The 20,641-nt window shown below is 41.2% G+C and overlaps 2 protein-coding genes across 8 annotated transcripts; both read left to right on the top strand.

The window, feature by feature from the left end:
- The first annotated feature begins 2,308 nt into the window (after positions 1 to 2,308).
- Positions 2,309 to 14,639, top strand: CUNH2orf80 (chromosome unknown C2orf80 homolog). 7 transcript variants are annotated; one of them, XM_027880235.1, is made up of 10 exons: positions 2,309 to 2,615; positions 3,208 to 3,284; positions 4,111 to 4,192; positions 4,673 to 4,755; positions 4,898 to 4,985; positions 5,424 to 5,501; positions 7,438 to 7,525; positions 8,077 to 8,195; positions 8,857 to 8,980; positions 14,374 to 14,639. In XM_027880235.1, the coding sequence occupies exons 2-9, from the start codon at positions 3,244 to 3,246 to the stop codon at positions 8,941 to 8,943; spliced, it is 666 nt and encodes a 221-aa protein (XP_027736036.1). In that variant the 5' UTR covers positions 2,309 to 2,615; positions 3,208 to 3,243; the 3' UTR covers positions 8,944 to 8,980; positions 14,374 to 14,639. The 7 variants fall into 7 exon arrangements, with proteins under 7 accessions (XP_027736036.1, XP_027736035.1, XP_027736034.1 ...); XM_027880234.1 differs by lacking the exon at positions 14,374 to 14,639 and adding an exon at positions 9,527 to 10,206; XM_027880233.1 differs by lacking the exon at positions 14,374 to 14,639 and having other exon boundaries at positions 8,857 to 10,206.
- LOC114055690 (gamma-crystallin B-like) lies at positions 11,607 to 20,560 on the top strand. Its single transcript, XM_027880085.1, has 4 exons — positions 11,607 to 11,610; positions 14,560 to 14,676; positions 15,175 to 15,290; positions 20,306 to 20,560. The coding sequence occupies exons 1-4, from the start codon at positions 11,607 to 11,609 to the stop codon at positions 20,558 to 20,560; spliced, it is 492 nt and encodes a 163-aa protein (XP_027735886.1).
- Positions 20,561 to 20,641: the final 81 nt, after the last annotated feature.

Here is a 20,641-nt window from a genome sequence, read left to right as displayed (position 1 = left end):
CATTTTAGTAAGCAAAGGCATTCATGTTCATTGGCTACAAGTTACATACTTCTCTTATAATTAGTATTCTATCTTCTATTAATTAAAGTATTCCCTCACTTCTTATGCTAATTAGTCCATATGCTCTTGTTTTGAATTGGTGGGTTTCATGAGTCAGTGGTAACAATGTGCCCCTAACGGAATTATCTTTTACCTAGTTGGGACTGATTTCAGCACAGTTGCTGAGTTGGCTTTGTTAGGCTCTTCCTTATCCTGGGAGTTCTGCCATATGTCCTTGTGGCTTGTAAATTCTGCATTCTTTGTGTCCACTATCAGTAGTACATCCTTCTCTCCAAACTTTTTTAATGTCCCACTGGAGCTGAGATCACTGAAGCATGTCAAGGCCTAAACCTTAGCAAAGCAATTCTACCAACAAGTAATTTATCTTTCTAACAGCTGGACATCACACCTGCTGCCATAGGCATGTGAATGGTAGCCCTTTGCAAAAGTCCTGAATCCTGCTCCTCTTTTATGTCATATTTGTTAATACATTAGCTGATAAGCATTAAATAATGCCAAGTATTGAAAAAAATTATTCACTCAATTAAGTAAGAGATTGACAAAGCACCCTCTATACCTGCCCTAAAATGAGACCTGCAATGGGTTACAATTCTGCCTGTCGTTTTATCTCTTGCTCTGGGAAAACAGACTGGTGTTAAATATGCCATGGTGTGGGAAAAAGACGTAAGTATCCTGTAAGACATATTCTATGCTCCCTGTGTGACAAATTCTACAGTTGAGGGGTCTAAACTTGCTTGATTAAATTTACTAAGTTACTTTACTAAGTTTATTAAGCACACTGATCAGCAAATTAAATTAACAGTTGGCATTTTAAAACCAGAGAGTCTCTAGTTAAATAGTGGAAATCTTTGCCAGGAGATATTGCAGATTTCAATTACTCAGAATTTCAATTTCACTTACTCAAAAAGTGATTGGACAAGTTTGTGAAAGTTAAAAACAAGCAAGGGCTATTAACAACTAATGCAACACTTTTTGCTGAAGAAGGTCCTGAACTGGAGAACAGAGAAATACACTGAGAAGGTTTGATGCCTGCCGACACAGTTCCTCCATCTCTTCCCCAGGCATCAGTGGCTGCTATTGTATCTTTACTTGGGAAGAGGACAAACACAGCGGCCTCCCCCACCTTGCAATGATATAGAAGCATTTCTTGCTTTGGGGGAAATGGCAGGAGTCAGTTCACCTGAGGGCTAAGGATCAGACTCATTTCAGGAAAGTCCCTTTCTTCATCAGGGTATCATCACCCTTGCCACATAAAAGGAGAGGGATTGGGTTAGTAGGACTTGGGGTCAGCCCTGGCATGACTATATTTATTTTGTGAAGGTTGTTTTTCCCTCTTACCCAGCCATATCAGCAGATAGGCCCTGTGTAAGTGTAACTGGTGGAAAGTTATACCTGGCAAGCAGTAGATCTGTGTTTCTCGGAGCAAACAAGCAGCAGCTCTACTGGAGACACTATTGCCATGATGCCTGCCAGGCGAATGCCCTCAGAAATCTAATCTAGCTTGGAATGAAAGGTGGGAAGTGCTAAGCTTGGTGCTCCTTCTGCCATAGAATAAATGAGAATAAATAACAAATAGAAAGCACAACACAAATTCCAGACATCTTCCTGGAAAACATCTATGTCTCATGATAATACATTTTCTTTTATGTTTTCTTAGGCCATCACAAAGATCATCACATTATGATCATTCTCATAAAATCATTCCTGTTTTTTACTAGGAAGTCAGTTAATAACAGAATAATTACATTTCCAAGGAGAGCAATGGCTCATTCCATTCAGAGCTACAGCCTGCAAACTTTCCTAATCTAAAAAATCCAATAGCTTCTCACTGACTTTGCTAGTCATCATGATACATTGGCTACCATCAGCAATCCCATGCAAGATGTGCCCTGCCTCCATTGGAAGGACAACAGTGGCGTTCAGAACATCATATTGGGATTTCTTGACTGTTAGAATTTCTCTCAATACTGTAAGCAAAAACATAACATAGATGAAAGAACAAGTAGCAGCATCCTTGCTATATGCCATAAACACTGGAAATTGAACTGTAGATGGGCTCTTGGGAGGTATCAAGTCTAATCTTTCACCATTCCATTTAGTGAAATGCTGAAACAGTAGAAGCTGGTAGCATCTTTTACAAGCAATTAGATCTGTCAGAAAACCCAGTGAATAGTCTCTGCCCCCCTTGTTAGTGAGTCTTTTATGTTTCCAACTAGCCACTCAGCAGTGAAACTCAATGCCTAGAAGTGTATTAGGATCATCTAGCTTGAAACTGATAACCCAAGCTGAAGGTGCAGGTTTAACCTCTTCTTTGTGGTAGTTTTTGTTTATTGTTTGTGTTTTTTTTCTATTAGTTTCTCTCAGCAGCATTGTTTCTAAGCAACACAAGAAAGCAGCAGTCCTGCATGAAGCCATAGCCTCATTTCCCTGGCACACAAAGGAGGACAGAGGCAAGAAAGGAACAGCAACACCAAGAGGGAAATCTTCCTCATAAATACCTGAAGTCAGAGAGGCTCCAAACCCAGATCCTGAGGCCTATTGCAAAGTTGATACAGGTAGTGCATGATTTCTTATGTACATGTATGAGAGGTAGAATAGGGGAACAATATTCAGTAACAGAGAGCTTTGTGTATTATGGAGCAAAGGAGTGGAGCGCGCGCTTTGATGTTACAATAATTGGTGGCCCAGGTGCTGGCTTCTCTCTTTGCTATTACTTCATCCTGCAACCTGTCCTCTTCCCAGTCTGTTCCCTCTTTCTGTCACATAGATCTGGTTAATAGACACACAGTGGAGAGAGCAAGCCTTGTGCTGAGAAACCTGTAAGCAGTAGCAGGTCAACAGCTTGCATTATATGAGAGATATACATCATTATGTTGGGGATGCAAGCAACCTGCAAGCTGATGCTCAAGATTGATGCTTATCCTAAATGGGCTCATTCTGCCCATTTCCCATTACTGAATTCCTTACCATCACCCTCAGTATTGTTCATGTTTTCTTCTTTCTTGACTAAATTTTTATTATTTTCTATTTTAATCCTACCTTGGAAATTATTTTGGCTAGATTTTTGTAGGGGGTCTCCAAGTGTCACATTCTCTTTATCTGTTTTTGAGATTTGTTCACTAGCAGAGACACTTGGTTCTCTCCTAGATCCCACTGAGCTTATGTTACAGTAAGAACTATAATATGGAAAGAAAACGCCTGAAGAAAAAGATAGAAAAACTCCTGTAAGTAGTAACTGCCCACAACTGCTTTCACTGCACTTGAGATTGGCTTGTTTTCATTGTGAAGGGTGATATGACTCGGTGGATGACAACCCTCAAACCCTAGTCTTCTCTTGCTGATAAGTATGAACAGACTTCTTTTGACAATTTCTTGCATGCAGTCTGCAGTGTGAGCCCTGACTGCACGTGTGACAGTGGAGTCATCACAGCCCAGAACTTGCTCAGTGGAGCAAGCAGAGAGGTGCAGATTCCCCCTTGCAATGCGTCTGGGGCAGCTGCTGTCTGTAAGGGGTCTCCTAGTTCATGCCGCAGTGTCTCATGCTCTGCAATGCAGGACTGCCCAGCAGACAACTCCTAGGGGATGTAAGCAGTGTCCCCTCTATTCCACACAAGTCCTGTGCCCATCTTCTCTAGGAATATTTGCATGGATCTGTAGTACTTAATCTGAGGAAAGATTAAAGAGTCAGGCCTCTCCTGGATGAGAAGAACAAGCACCAGTGAAGCATCTCTATCATTCTCTGTACAGTGAAATTCTTCTGTGAGTCCCCAGACTTTAAATAATAGTTTCATCTTTCTTTTTCCTATATTTTGGAGCCTTTGGAGAAGACAGCAGTGTGGTTTGAAGGAAGCTAAGATTAGCAGAGATGCAAAAAACTAACAGCTTTCTTACTTGGGTACTATCTGGGAGAAATCCTGCAGCAGATTCCTAGCCCTGAATCGTAGTGAATTTAGCTTTGGTCTTGCACCATCTTTAAAGTCATCTATTACATTTCCTATGCACTGGTTTGCTTAGAACCAGCTGTAATTTAGAGTTATTTCCTTGTTTAAGGGGAGATTATGTTGGCATCAGACTACGAGAAAAAGAATTTGATCCAAGAGGACAAAGGCCACCCACCTTTCTAGATGACATGGTAATCACCAAAATTCCTACTTCCTATCCTCTTTAATTGCAGGGCTCCTGAGCATTCTGAAGGATAGCTGTTTGGTACAGCTAAATAACCTATATCCCTGCAATGATAAATCGCAGTCCATTACTGAAATGAGTACCTAAATTGGCTGTGAATAGCATCCAGGTTTAATGTATCCAAGATAATTCAAGGTTCTGTTGATTTTTTTAGTAAGAAAAAGGTCATTCACAGAAGGCATTTGACAAGTCAACTAATCAAAGATTATTCTTCACAAGCCAAGGCTGTTGGGGCATAACAAAATAGAAAGTCTTCCTGGATGTATTTTAAACCTCTCAAACCTTATCAAGTGTCTTACAAAAGTGAGGTACTCAGTTAGATGAGGCAATATTGGGCACAGCTCAGGTTTCCCTGCATTACCCTGGTCTTTCTGTCTTCCCTCAGTCAAACAATTACAAAACAGATAAGATTCTTCTGTCTTTCCAGGTCCATTACAACTTAGCCCTCAGTGTTGCTTTGCTGTGGCTTAGTGACTTGGATGCTCCGATTGCACTGACAGGAGAGAAAATGTGAGTATTGCAAAGCTAAGGTCCTGCTGTTGGGCTACACCAGTGTGAAAATGAGGTAAAAGCAGCATTGAATCAACCCCAGGACTACTTTTTGCATTTATAACACCAGGATAATAATCTTCTTATTCAAAACACCATACAGGAACTCTGCAGCTCACAACCAATACACATATCCCAACCGAACTGAGAGAGAGGCTATGATATTATCTTCATACGCTGGGATATTAATGGTAAGAGGACAAGAAAGATGGCAGTATCTTTTATTCTATGGCATGTAGAACAGAATAGAATAGAATACTCCCTGTATCCCAGATGTCTTTGTTCAGCACAGTATACAGACAGTGCAAATGTTACAAATCCATCTCATTTTTATCAAGCAGCCATTACGTTTTGCTCAGTCTTAGAAAACAAAGTAGGCAGTTTCAGTAGGTGTGTATATGTTACTTAACTTGTTTCACCCAAGTGCAAAATGGCAAGCAAGTTTCAGGACCAGATCTCAATAGATTTGCACCAGCAGTATGAAACAATAACAGGAGTTCATGTGAAAGCTGTTTCAGAGATCAAAGGAAGGGGATATGAGCTGGATTTCATTCATTCACTTGAAAGAATACTACTGCTGAGAGCTGAATCTCTCTTTTATCTGTTTTTTTACCTTTTACTGTTCACAGAACAGCATTCCTGTAGAAGAGATCTTTGAGATTTACAGCACGAGGCCCTCAGCAACACACTGGCAGAGGTCTGCAAATGTGAGTGATTTGGGGATTTTTCAGCATCTGTAAAGGAAGTGATCCTATAATATTTGTGCCTTTCAAAAAAAAGCGCTACATTTTAAACTGAAGTCATTTGCCCCTTTTGCCCCATTAGTATCAGCAAATAAGCTCCAGCCCTCTAGGACAGAGCAAAAAGCTGAACTATTCACCACTTCCTCCTCCTCTATCTTACAATATGCCAGGGAGAGGCAAGAAAAGGGCAGCCCAGTTACTCACATCCACACTAAGGTGTAAGACAGCTCCTGCACCTTTGTCCTAATGCTTTACAGAGGAGCATTCCCACCAGTGTGCTCTAATTACCACTCATGTGGAGTAGGGAAAGAGGCTATGAAGGTCTGAGGAGATACAGCCTGGCATGTGTTCAGAGCAACTTTCTCTAGCTATATATCTTTAGTCATATAATTGCCCTTTAAAAAACAGGAAATGTATTATAATCTTTAATTCATGACTCAAGTCACAGGAAAGTATTCCATATGACCAAGCTCCATAATGAAAAAGCATTTGTATTGGAATATATAGATTCTATTTTCAGTAACACAGACTTCATTGATGTTTCCCAAGCAACCATTAAAAGTTGATGTGGAATTGTAGTCAGACTATAACAAATGATTCATATGTAATTCACAGTGTTTCTAGTACCCTTTATTTTTTTCCCTGTCATGCTTAGCTGTAATATAATGACAGACTGCCACCCGATGTCCAGAAAGGGCAGAACTACACCAGCTCACAGTTATGTGCATCAGAACAGCCTTGGCTGTAACCTCTCTTAGTTGAATTTTTCCATGTCAAGCACTAGAGATGTCACTAGATGCCATGTAAGGGCATTTCAAAATACGTTATTTAGAAGGAGGGATCTTCCTCTCTGCTCCCGGGACAAGTGGGTGGATCAGCTGTCCCTCCTTTTGCTGTGAATATTTCACTGTATATTTTTACTGTCTTGCTTCTTACGGACAGGAATACTTTTCTTTAGTAACTTCCAACTCAGGATATTTTTAGAAATCTCTATTTTGAGTGCTCACCATACACTGCAGAGGAGTGATGTTTTCTTGAAAGGTTTCCAGCTACTCATGCTGTTTCCCATGGTGGAGTGTGTGAGTTTTTGGGGGGTTTTGGTGTTTTTTTTTTTCTTTGGGAGGAGGAGAGGTTATTAGTAGTATTTTTAGCTTTGATTTAGATTCTGATGTTGTGTAATCGGAGACAAAGAAAGAACAGAAATAGTATTTCTCTTCATCTCATGTTACTTTGCACTTGCCTAGATCCTGTCCCTTGTGGACTCAGAGACACTTCCTTAATGGTCACAAGGTAGCAAAGTTACAAAATTTTCTAAAGAGGAAGATAAGCCATTGTTATCAGGATGTCCACTTTCTGTTTCGGCCAACAACATTGCTTCATTTTATTTATGGCCTTAAGATCATTCCCACCCTACGAGAAAGGAATGGAAAAGCTTTGCTGAGCTGGGAAACTAAGGGTACTTTATTTTGCAAAGCCCTGATTCATTTAAGAGATTAAATCCACTGTTTTAAATTAACAGTAACTCTTGAAGCTCAGCTTATGCTTCCTTAACAGTCCTAGACTCAAAGAGATGGAATGAAGCCCATCTGAAAATTCAGTTTCTGTGTATTTTTCCCACTGAAGTAAAATGGCGGAGATTCCTGTTATCCCTCATCACTTTTGAAGCTTTGGCTTGAATCTCCTTGAAAATCAAGCACTAGCTTTACCAAGATATATAGGTACTTAAGGAGCCTAAGTCACATTCTAGTGACATTTAGGATGGAAATTATAAATGGTGCTCATTTATCCATCAGGACTGCTGAAGCAGTTATCTTAGTTTCTGCTGACCAGAAGAGTATGCCCATTGTCTTGGCACATAGTTTCTGCAGATATACTAATCTATGAATTGTTGTCCTTTCAGGACCGCTGGATTCAACCTTTCAGGTTCTCCCTGCACCCATTTGCCATGCTGACTGCCCCTGAAGCTGCAGAGTATGCCTGGAAGCAAAGTGAGCACATTTCACCCCATCTCCTACAGGGCCAGGGCAGGGGAACACAGAGCAGCACCAGGCCCAGCAGAGCCACCGAGTTACAGCCTGCTGAGCTCCAACAGCTGCACATGGAAGGGATGGTTAAAACCTTGGTCTGTGTGTCTTTTCTTACCTAGAAATGGCATCTTGCTCAGGCTCTTGAAGTTCATGACAATTGCAAAAGGTGCATTTTGCTCAAGTTGAGGTAAAAAATAAGATTACACGTTTCTAGTAGAATCAGCCTTCATGTCTGTCCATCACTTGTTTGTTCTTAAGCTTGGACTAATACTAGAACTTTTGCAAAGGTCAATTAGGCTACTGGCCAGTGAGAGCCACCTACAACTTGCCTGTTTCTTCTCCAAGTGCAGCAAAAATGAGGATAACTTCAGGAGCATTAGAGAATTTAAAGCTAGTACCCCTTACCTCCAACCATGGGCCAACTGCAAGTGAGCCCATGCAATAGGTCTGTAAACCAGCCTGAGGGCACACTGTAAGCCCGAGATGATATGAGGCTCTTTCTCTCTCCCAAGGCGTCAAGTACCAGACAGGAACAGCACGTGGAAAGCAACTTCCTTGTTCAGCAAGGAGAGATAAAAAGGACCACAAGCAACTGGACCCACTGACCAGAGGAAAGCAACACGTTGACAAAGTAGGTCTGAAGAGTTCACACAAGCCATTAAAACAGTGTTTGCAACACTATCACTGGATGTCACAGAGTGGCACTTCAGGCCACTTGGAGCCCACTTAGCCTTTGCAGTCTGCCCTTCTCAGTTCTCCTTAGCATAGCAGCACTAGTTTATAAGTGTCAATTCTAAACTGGACTTCAAGCTATTAACAGGAGATGTCAGTCGTGAGCTGGAAAGTCAGTTGCAGTAATATTCAACATACACATGGAAAGCACTCTCCTGGCTAATATCCCTGAAAAACATATTCGCTACTATCACTTTTAGGTTTAAAAAAAACAAACCTATTGTTACAAAAATTAACAAAAACAACTCCATAAAGAATCCAGTAATGTCAGATTAGCCTAGCATGCTCATGAATTAGGTTCTGCCTTTCTCTTTGACCTTGATTTGCTAAAGCCTATTGTTTGCCGCAGCTCCACTGAGCAGCAGAGATAAGAAAACATTCCAGCAGCAGGGCTGGATTTGATGAACCAGAGTAAGGGTGCTCCCCCACAGCCCTGGGTTCAACATGCATCACATGTCACACAGCAGGAGGGAAGTTGATCTGCCATGCAGTCCCTGCCTCTCCCGATGGATTCAGCCCTGCCTGCTGTGCTTGCGCTTATTAACATTTGCATCCTGCAGGGAGCTACAGAAGCAAAACAAGGAATCTCTCCAAGGAATCCTGGATCAGATTCAAAAGTGAGGAATGCAAAGGAAGCAAAGACATAACAAAAAACTAGACTTCACATACCTCACTTAGTTGTAGGTGAGCTAACTGATGTCTTCTACCTTAGCTTTGGGAATTTGCGTTTTGTTTGCAACTTTTGTTTTGGTTGATTTTGGGGTGGATTTTTGTTTGTTTTTAAATCTTAGCAGTCATTCCTTCCTTCCTTCCCAACCATCATATCTTACATCCAAGACATTCATTTCTCTTCCCTTAGCCAGTTCTCTCCTGCTGCCCTGCCAGTGTGTTGGGAGCTTACATTTTCCCAGTGCATCCCTACTGATTCTCAATGTACCATGTTACTTTTACAGAAGCAAAGAGAGGATGCAGTATTTCAGAGGCAGGGAATACACACTTCCCCTTTTCCACAGTGCTTTGCAACTCCCACATATGATCCATTGTTGGGCAGGAATGAGCTTCCCTACACGTTACATGTGAGTTGTGTCTCTCAGGATGATCACACTTTCTTCAGCTCTCCCCTCTAACCATCCTGCTTTCTTATTTCAGCAAAGGGCTCAGCTAAATAAAAAGCCTCTCCCTGCAGTGCCAGTGTAGCACTGAAGTCTGTCTTCCAATCTCCATTTGTAGGTCTCTGATAGTTTGCCTCTGTTATGTCCATGCTGTGTTGCCAAAGAACACTCCCCATTTCCTAGATGGGCTGTCAACTTTAATCCTTGTACTGACTCTACCTTGGAATATGAGTTGGATGCGGTTCTCCTTCCACGTTCCCCTCTTCCTCTGTCAGGAAGCTTAAGCACACAATATGGGGTGTTTGCATTAGACTCTTTCTACCTAATTCCGTAGAAATTTCAGGGCTCAATGGGGTTGAAGTATTCACTGCTGAGAGGTGTGTTTAACACTAACTGCAGGGTAGAGAGACTTCATTAGGGCTCTTTACATATAAAAATGGTAAACATGAAGATTTCCGGCTACTTGTAGCCAGGGGATAGACAGTTATCCAAAGTATGGTCACATATTGTACAGCTGCATTAACCCATCTCTCTTGGAGATGGTCCTGTACTCTAACACAAAACATCTACTAAAGGAAAAAAAATAAACATTTGTGAAGCAAAAACATTTTTCTCCTATTCTCCTTTCTGCTAGTTCTCAGTCACTGAGCCTATTTGTGGAGATGCCAAAAGAGAGCACTACACAGGAAAGCCTGGGAATGGTTAAACTTAATCAGGGAATAAAGGGTCTTTTAGAAGTCCTCATGGACTCAAAGCTTACTTTTATCTTACCAGGTTCACAGTGTTTGGTTTTTTTAATATATCACAAATTTCCTATTAAAATCAGTCTAAAATAAAATGTAGTTCCTCTGTAAACACCTATCCTTGCAATTCTGGTTTGTCCCTGGGGAAAGCCCTGACTACAGCTGGATACATTTAGAAATTACAGATTAAGGAGTGAGTCTTTGTGCTGATATAGATGTGGGTTCTCAGCCATACCATGCACCCTCTCACTTTCCTTTCAAGCTGCGTGAGCCCAAATTCTAGGCCTTAAGGAGTCAGGTGAGAGGGTTGGGGGGGACCTGAGGTAAACAGCATCACCTTCTATTATACAGGAACTCTAAGAATCTCTGCAGCATCAGCTGTTTTGGCCTGGTTAGTTCACTCTGCAGGAAGGGAGACTGCTGGAACACACTATCCAATCCTATTTAGTAGTTCCTACCTCTCCTCTATTGTCTATGTTCACCGCTGGGATAGGTCTACCCTGTCATATTCAGCACTTGCTTTTTCCTGAAGTTCAGAGCATCCATCAACTTCTGAGCAGAGGCTTCTGTTCTTGCAAACAAACTTGCTAACAAATTCAGTAGAACAGTAGGTCAGTAATAGGACCCTGAGCAAACTTCCTCCCAATTCAAACAGCACCAGTCTGACCCCTGGAAAGCCAACACAGAGAGAAATTGTCCTTTGAAATGAGGTCACTACAAGAGGGGAGGAGGGGATATTGCTGCTGAGCACATGAGAGAACAATGGTAATGGGGTGGTTCAGATTAAACAGCTAGACAGAGAGATTAACATCTCATGACTGTTTTTTGTTCACTGACCTGTAATAAAATAAACAGTAAGACTTTAACAAATAGGTGATTAGCCTTATTATTCCAGTGCTGTCTTTGCTATAGACTACTGCCATGGCCTTCATTTTTCTTTGAGTAATACTTCCTGGTTTTATAGGTGAGACTGGTGGAGTTAAGAGGAATAAGCAACAGAAATCTTACTATGCTAATAAGCAGAAAAACACTTTCATTTTCAGAGTGCAAGTCCATGCCTCTTTGCTACTCCCTCTTCTGTTGGCTGGCTGCTGATTGTCTGCATACAGAACTCCAGCTCAGAAGATCAGATGGTTTGCTGCTCACATGTTCAGACAGCCAGAATTAGAGAGCTGAAAGGTGCTTGTAGGTGTGGGCACTGTGGGATTGACAAATGATAGCCTTCTGCCACCTTGACTGAAAATTCCTCTTTTCCTGAGCTATATTGTCTCCTGAACAAACAAGGCCTTGCTGCAACCAGACCAATTAGTCAGGACAACTTTGAATTCTTTTCTCAGCTATGCAGAAAGCAATGGACATAGTTCAGAGCTCAGATGCAATGCAGAGTCATGAATTTGTTCTACAGGACCAGAAGAGACTTCTGATCATATGTGCACAGTTAGTACCAGTTGTCGCATGCGTACATTTAGTGCCTATCATTGCACTGCAATACTATCCGCAGAGAGAAAGGTAAGAGGCCGTTCTTGAACTGCTCTTTTGAAATACCTGAAATCACAGTACTGAGGCAAGTGGAGAGCTGAACAGGGCAGGGCATTATCCACTTTTCCTATGGCAATTTAAGAGCTGCCCAGAGGCCGACTTCCATAACAGAACTCATGATGGCAGCTTGGTATTGCAATCCAGAACCCAGTTTATGACACTGAAATCAGATGGTTTCACTCTAACACTCTTGACTGTGAACAGCACAGCAGCAGAGGCACAGACATACTGTCTGCTGGACCAGAGATGGTAACTTCTTAAACTGCTCAACACAAATTAGTGAGTCAGAGTCTATGACCATAGCCAGAGTTAGTAGAGCACTGCCAATGCAAGCAAGCCCAAATTTCCCCCTCATTTCTGCTACAGTAATCCTTACTTCAGACACATCACTACTTTTCTCTAGCTAGTCCTGAAAATTCTCACTCATTATGATGAAGAGCTTTTTCCTAGCCAAATATCATGTGGAAACATCCATTGTGGAACGGTAAAATATCTCTTTTTTCCAAAAGATTGGTTTAGCTGTAGGACAAAAATATAACCAATCTCTTCTTAAAAGCATTAGCTTGTCAGGTTGGAAAGTCAAGTGCACAGGACTGTTTCTCTTCAAGAGGCAGCCAGGAGCAACAGCAAATACCTGAGTGAAATCTGTGAGAAAATCAGATATACTCCATCCCTGTAAAACACACTGTAAAAGATGCTGGCCTCACAAGGGGAGCCATCGTTGAAAGATCTAAGAACGGTTAGAGGTGCTTAAACCAGAAACCAGCTCAGGCTGCCTCCAAAAAAGAGTTTGTTTGCAGCAAAGCAGAGTCAGAGGGAACACCAACTGCCAAATTCTGCACTGTCACCAGGTCAACTGCTGTTATGGAAGTGATCTGCCAGGTACTTGCACACGGGTATTTCCACTGCCAGTGCTAAACACATAGTTCATTTAAGTGAAAAAAGTGTATGGTGTGGTTCCCAAAGGTATCTAGGGCTAGACTTCATGGCCTTTCATGGGGACTTGCCAGCAGACAAATATCAAGCCCTGAACAGTGTATTTACTGTAGTATCAGCAACATGTAAAGTCAATTACAACAGACAATCAAATATCATGACAAGGAAATCCAGCAGAATGAGGGCCCATGGTCTGAGGTAACACAGAAAGTCTGTGAGAATAGGGCTGAATATACTAAGCAGGACAGGGCATCTAACCTGTTTGGAAATGGTGAGTGCACATTAGCTCCTGTCATTTAATATGGATACAGTTAAAAACGATATCAGTGAAGTGGTTTGTGATGGAAGGCTGTGAAGTTAGAGGTTTGATATCCCCCCCCCCTCCATTTCCCCAGAATACACCCTCCTCTGTCTCATTTCTTGCTCAGCACTGAAAGCTCGTTTCTTTGGCCTGAAATCTTGTAAACAGAGCTGCGCTCCACTAAGTCTCCCAAACTTTACCCTGCCTTCCCTCCTTACAGCCACAAACACTCATTTGTTCCACTGGAGGTGGAGACTATGTAGTTGAAAATAGAGCTCTTTAAATAAATTAGATCTACAAAGGTGTTTAGCTGCATGCCAAGTTCCTGATGAATCATGTTGACAAGATCTTCATATGCTTGAATGAGTTCCCCCAAATACATAAGATTATAAATCTGGTTTTGCAGTGCAGTAGTTTTGATCTGAAGCCTCACCTACTGGTGATATAAGACATTTGTATAACCAGCTTTGCATATTCCATGAAGGAGTTTGTTTTTTAAGAGTCTAAGATTTAGGTGCAAGAAAACGATAATCAGAAAAGAACAAGTCAAGATTTGTTCCAGCTCTCACCAAACAAGAAGAAAACAGATGAAAAGTTCCAAAACAGAGAAATACAGTTTTCTGTAACCTACTAGCTGTGCTTTAGCATTAAAGCACTGTGCTTCAACATTAAACAACAATCCTTCTGGGTTCCAGATAGGGAGCAACTTGAGTTTAATGCCATTTCCTCCCTTTGAATTTTTAAACAGGCTTTCGAAGAGAAAAACTGAACCAACTGACCCAAACTGATTTACAGTGTAAGCCAGTAATTCAGATAAGTGACAAACATCTAGTAAGAACCATTTGATTCCAATCTTTATAATGTTCAGGGATGCAGCAGTTAATCACACACTAGAAAGAGGTTAAAAGTTTTAATTGCTATTTCCTCCTAACATGGCTGTGTTAAAATCTGTACACAGTAGAAGGGATTAGTAGGCAAAGGGTAACAACACCACGTGAGATGGAAACTTTTCCTATCTCCAGGATAAAACATGTGACAAGGTATTGAAACTGAAGCAAAATTCATTGCTCTCAAAAAAAGAAAGACTGGGACAAACTTAGGCAAGAGGTAATCAACAGGGGGTGGAGAAGGAGAGGAAGAGACCCACACCCGAAACTGCTCAGGTCTTAAGAGCTCAGTGGCTTTCAGGCAAAACAGGTTCTGTAAAGAACTATTCTTACACATTTACATATATTCTGGTACCTATCCCACATTGGGTCAGGTGCACCACATGCAACAGCTGATAGCTGAAAGTGTAGTCTACCTCACAGTTACACGATAATTCACTTGCACATAGGATCAGCAAAAAAATAAGTCTCCCATAGTAAATGCCATAACTACAAAAAACCCCAAAACATGAGATCTCTTCACAGCTTAGAATAGTCTCTTCTATGTTACTTTTTGCAGATGCAGCATTAGGACTATGGTGTATAAAAGCAACCACAGTGTCTATGTCTGCTCACAGCTCTCAACTTTCATCTCAGCGAACCATCAGAAATGGGAAAGATAAGTGGAAAGCCCAGTATGTCAGTGCCCTGCTCTGACACAGACACTGGGATAGACTGTAAGTCTTTGCAAATGTTTACATTGCAGATCATTTTCTTTATGAAGACAAGAGCTTCTGGGGACACTGCTATGAATGTAGCAGTGACCACCTTAACCTGCAGCCCTCTGTGAAAGAAAGCAATTTCATCCAGGGGAAAAAAGGCAGCTAGATTATTTACAAGAGCCCCAGTAACTCAGGACATCAGTACTTTTTGAAAAGGGAGGCAAGACTTCCAGAAGTGGTTCTGCAACCCCACTGGGTCTTGCCATGTAATCCTACATTACACCTATTTGCAGAGAATCACAGTTTAAGAAACTGGGTATAGTTTATCCTGTAAGAAAACAGTTACAGTCTCTTCAAGCAACTCAAGAGTCAGGAAAAGTTCAGTAACGCAATGCAAAGTTTCACTGGAGATGAAGGAAATAATCTGTTTAAGATCAATGCTATTTCCAGAGCCTTTTATAACTTGAATATGCAAAAAAAGGTTGTGTCTCTATTCCTAGGTAGAGAATATCTTCACATCACCTAGGGAAGGGCCAGCAGGACCAGCTGACATAAACTTTTGCTGTGGGCTGATGTATGCAACCTTGCTTATGTCCATACTATGTTATGATTCAGTGACACCAGAACATGTTAAATCAGCTCACTGATATTTGTCCCAGGCTATGTCCATCTCCCTGAGATCTCCTCCTTCAATGTCTTAGGTGGCTCTTGGGTGTTTTATGAAATGCATAACTTCAGGGCAGACGGTATTTACCGAAACCTAGGGAATACAGAGGTACCCTTGATTGCAGTGCAGTAAATGCCAAAAACTGTCTCTTTGCAGAGGCTGGCTGACTTGCACTGAGTTATTGCTCACATACTAAGTAAACAGTGAATGCATTCCAAAATCCTGGTTCAAACAAATCTTTCTTCAGTACTACAAACAAATTCAAGTTTTACAGTCCCAAGGGAAATACTATTTCTTTCACATTTTAAGGGGAGAGGGGGAATACTTTTAAAAAATATTCACAGTTAGCCAGCTGTTCCATGGTACATGATAAGTTAAATAACTGTTAAAGGTCTAACTGTATCTTGCTAACCCTGGGGGAGGTGTTGGAAAAGGTCTGATTCTTTCATCTAACTTTTCTCTAGTTTTACAAATTTTGATCTAGCAGTAGATTCCAGCTCTATACTTACCAGAGATAACAATATGGAATTGGACCTTTAACACTTATTTAAATTATCATGTACTCTGGAACAGAAAATAAATCCCATTAATAGTTATATCCAGTAAATCACTGACTGAGGAAGAAAAGGACAGAAGTGTGCAGAGGAACTCAGAACAAGGTGAACACTGTATTTGACATCAAGTTCTTCATGCAAACAAGCTGCTTCACCAATGCTACCATCAGTCTAGCAAAGCTTTCTAGTCTTATTCCAGCTGATTGCTCAGAAGTTAATTATTCTAGACCCTTAAATCACACCACCTTTACATAGAGCATGTTTTAGTGAACCTGTGACTTCATGAACTAGATATTTAGCTGGTGTCAATCACCCTGCTTCTACTAACTTCAGAGCTGCACTGCTCTGTTGCAATAGGAGACTGAGCCAAATCTCTCAATTGCCAGGCTATTCTGCAGGCAAGAGGAATTAAATAAGCATACCAGTGTGGATTAGAAACAGGACAACGTCTTGTGCTGGAAAACGTCTATTGCAGACTTAATTATCATTCAATTATGTATATGTCTACTATTCATCACCAAATCCTGTGCCAGCAGGCACCCTGTGCAGTTATGAATAAGAGCCATAATAAAATAAAACACAGGTAGGGGATCTCACATCTTAACATACCTCCTCTAGGCAAATATACTACTGTTCTTCAGCAAGGTTCCAGAGACTTTTGGAAAGAAAAAGCAGTACAGAGAGCACAGAACTACTAGGACTTTCTGCAACCTTTTCTAGTAGATGTTTATTTTAAATCATTTCATCTTGGCTTTAAATGGTAGGCTTTGATTTTGTTTTGCCTAGTAAACATTCTGATAATGGAGTCCTTGAATAGAACCAAGCAACTTTTACAGCAGTGAGGTAGACTGCTTAAAACTCACATCTCTGCTTGCTAATGTCAGAGACCTCATTTAGCCATTATTTCAAGCTCACATGACCCCTCAGTTATAGCCAGTTAGTGATCCTCTCCAGCCTTTCCCTGACAACATTGGAGAGGAAAATAGAACTATTCTTTGACCTTCTCATCCTTTCTTTTGTACGTGGGACACTATCTCTGCCCTCCGGCCTGCCCTTCATGCATGAAGTCGGCTGTCCAGCTGCTGCAGAGGTTTGGTGTACGTAAGAACACCAAGCTTTAGCCAGAGGGCAATGGAGCATGAACAACTCAGCTCTCAGGACAGAGGTGTCAAAAAGCACGTTTCCTCTTGCTCCCAAATTCCTAATATTATGCATTTATGGGAACTGCAGAGTGTAAGCAGTATGTGTGTTAGCATCCTTAGGTTAGTGTGCTAACCCAGGTTTGCAAAAGAACACAGCAATTCAGGTGCAGCATCTACTTGTTTGCTTACAACAGGGAACCAAAATATTTCATTTATCTTCAGCAGGAATAAAAGAGAGAAAGACCAGTTCCCCAGACAGCAATTAACACATGCCTACATATTGCAACAAAATACCAATTAGTGCAATTGAGAACTATGGCTATGCAACGATGTACAGATTACATGCTGGCATTCCTGTGGTCAAAGGCAAGAATGAACAAAAATAACTATTCAGAGATCAGGGCAATAGGTAGGATGTCTGGATTCTAGACTTTGCTGCATTCTAGGGTTTGGGGGCGGCTAAACCTCTCAAAATTTCTCCACCTAAGACAAGAATGATGGCAATTCCTAGTTTTCAAGGACTGCTGAGGGACTGCTCTTGCTTTTGTTTGCAAATGCTCAGAGAATCTCATGCAGACATTAAGAACAGCAGTGCCAAAGGAGAGGAACATGGGGAATTCACAGATAGTATCCAAGTTTTCACTAACAAGTCGTCTAGCTTCCTGCAGCTTGCTTTATGGTTGGTAGCAGGCACTACAGTTGCTGGCATGCAGGCTATGTTTCTCTACACAAACAGGGCTATTTTCAGACTACTCCTATGCTTGAGTTTTTCTGGGGTGCAAAAGCAGTCAACCTCCACGTAAAAGCAGCTGTCATAACAGCATACTAGTTGAGAGCAGTTGGAACAGATGTAAATAACCAGACTTCTCAAACCGTGGATACCATTTGTCTGACAAGATATTTTAGCTCCAGAGTTTAAGATCAACCACAGCCCTTCCTGCATTGCACAGTTCATCTGTGGCATAGGGTCCTGGGAGGTGAAAGTCTACAGGATTCAAGAAGAAGCTGGATGGGTTCTTGGAAGACAAATCCACTGAGCGTTATTAACCAGAGAGAAGAAACCTCCTGATCAGAAAACCTGTTGAGCTAAAAGGGCTTGGGGACTTGAAGTTTGAAGGAAATATCATATATATTTGCTTCATATCTACCATTCCCTCAGTGCCAATTCATGGTTGCAGTTGCTGCCAAGTTTCTTGACTGCCTGTCTGCCCCATGGTGGCTGCCCTACATTCATAGCTACAATAAGGAATTCATGTATCACTGCCCCTACTCTGATCTTTCAAATTTTAAATGTCATTACCAGTCCAGTGCCCACTGTATTAAACCAGGGAGGATCACGTGGGATCCAAAAGACAAGCTGGCTCCACGTGCATGATCAAGACAGAACAAAGCAAGCATGATCACAGAAAGAACAAAAAAAATGTAACACTTCTGAGACCGTCAAAGATGTTGGAGAAATCCAAGAACAGGCCTGCATGATAAGTTGTTCCTGTAAATGAATTAAATTTGCTTAGCATTAACTATCAGGAAGAAGTTAATTTTGATCCAAAGAAAGCATACAGGTATTCAGAAGAAACTGCTAGACTCCAATTCATGCTCTTCCCTCAGTCTGTTTTCAGTGTTAAAGGCTACAATTTCCTGGCTGAGAAAGCCCCTCCAGGAGAGAGGCTGACAGGAGTGATAACCACTTACAACACCCATCAGAAGCACAACTAGAGCTGCGTAAAAACAGGATAGCTAAAGATTTGTCCCTGAGGATTTATAACTTCATGAAATACAAGACTCATAGTGCATTATTTGTATTAACGTTTATTTTAATAGTATGTTTATTATTTCATATATATATATATATATAAAAGCACTTCACCAGTCTTCTAAAGCCACTCTGGCTATATAAGGATGTTTTTAGTACAGAGCTGAAAACCAAACCACATCTCTTATGCCCCAGTGAATGCTCTTACTTCTTTACAGGCAAAGCTGGTGACTAGACATCTGCAGAGGCAACCTGACACATCCCATTGTAGAGACACCACCATGTGTTTGAGCCAAAAACAAAGGCATATTTGCCTCATGATAGATGTTTTTTCTGAATACTTCAGTCCAGAATAGATCTGTGCTTTTCCTTTCTAGACTCATTCTCTGGAAGGATTTTACTCAGAGGAGAGATATTGCCAAGATGTGAAATATTTCATTAATCAAATGAAAGACTAAGGATTTGAGATTTGGCCCAGGAATAGCCTTGATGGTGGAATATGTTCCTCCAATGCTCATGAAAAATTAAGTTCATGAGTAGTGTAAGCTTTATGTACAATTCAGTTTCCCTGTCCAGTAGGATCCACATAGGCCACCACAGCAAGTTTCCAGATACATTCCATCTGCATAGGATAATGCAGCTATTTTTTCTGGCGTGCATATTTTTAACTGATGTGCAGTTCTGGGCTTCACTTAGCTCAGACTAGTTCTGTGTCCAAGTGCTGAAAGCTCATGCACCCTTGTGTCCTCACAAGCTGTAAAGTGAAAGAAGTCACAGATAAGGAGGATGGGAATAAGATGGACTGAAGGGAATTTGACTTGGGAGACTGATGGGAAGTATCTGAGAAGGAGCAAAGAAACTGAGAATTAATATAGGGGTAGAAAAAAAACCTAAAATTAGGACACATTTTTGCATGCTTTCTAGATTAAGAAGAGTGTTCAGAAAGTTCAATGCTACAAACGAAGATACTAAAGTTTTGTTGGGTTTCATTGTGGTTTGTTGGGGGTTTTTTGAGTTTTTTGTTTGTTTGTTTTGGTTTTTTGTTTTGTTTTTTGTAACTAAGGTGTTGGACATCACACAGCAGTGTCTATCCAATTGCACTTCAGCACCTGCAAAAACTGTATTGGCACTGATGCAAAAGCAGAAAGGTTTTTTCTGTAGCAGATCTTTGCTGTGCTAGATATAAGTCAGAGACAGTTTCGAAAAAGTTTATCATCTTAGTAAATGAAAAGCAAAACTCTGCCCACTTACCACTGTGCAAGAAAATTAGGATCAGAAACACCTCCCCTGTCTCAGCCAGAACCTTATCCTGTTACTACATCAACATCTAGGAAGACTGAGGGCACGTGACTGCTGTAGCAATCCAGATACGTCACTGAGTTTATGTCTTAAATGCATGTAGAGTTGAAGTGTGGAGAACTTGGCTGGACCCCTCTTCTGCTTCCTGCCCTATCAAGTGCAGTTCTACTCTCACTGGAGCAGAAAGGATTCACAGCACCACTGCTTTAAATTAGGACCCAGTTGGATTTATTCCTGCTAAACTGACTTTTCTACACATACTAGTGGCTATTCACTCTTACGTTGAATCAGTATCACATCCAGCAAGCTGCAGTCACCTAGAAGTGCCACTTGACCACCTGTTATCCAAATTTGGGTTTGCCTGTGCATGCCCAGAAGCACAGCAGCTACAGATCTCTGAGGAATGACTTCAGAGGCAGGATGATGAAGTTCACAGATCTCCAACGGGACTTTCACTCCAGGGACATCCAGTCTCGTAACATACTCAAACGAAGGTGTGTTTTATATGAACAGCCACACTTACAAAGACAGAAGTATCTCCTGATATCTGGCAAATACAGGCGATTCACCAAATGGGGTGCCGTGACTGTTGAAGTTGAATCCTTCCAACCAAGAGTGGATATTTTCTAACCAGCACTTTCCTAAGCATATGTTTAAAAATAGCACCTTTGTAAAAAAAAAAAAATATTTCAGACCTTAGAGAAAAAAATT

The sequence above is a fragment of the Empidonax traillii genome, unplaced genomic scaffold (assembly GCF_003031625.1).
Source record: "Empidonax traillii isolate 1590-97213 ecotype Southwest subspecies unplaced genomic scaffold, ASM303162v1 scaffold65:size4453928, whole genome shotgun sequence".
In the NCBI taxonomy this organism is placed as follows: domain Eukaryota; kingdom Metazoa; phylum Chordata; class Aves; order Passeriformes; family Tyrannidae; genus Empidonax; species Empidonax traillii.
The sequence above is the reverse complement of the archived record's forward strand: the minus strand, read 5'-3'. Positions and strand labels throughout refer to the sequence as shown.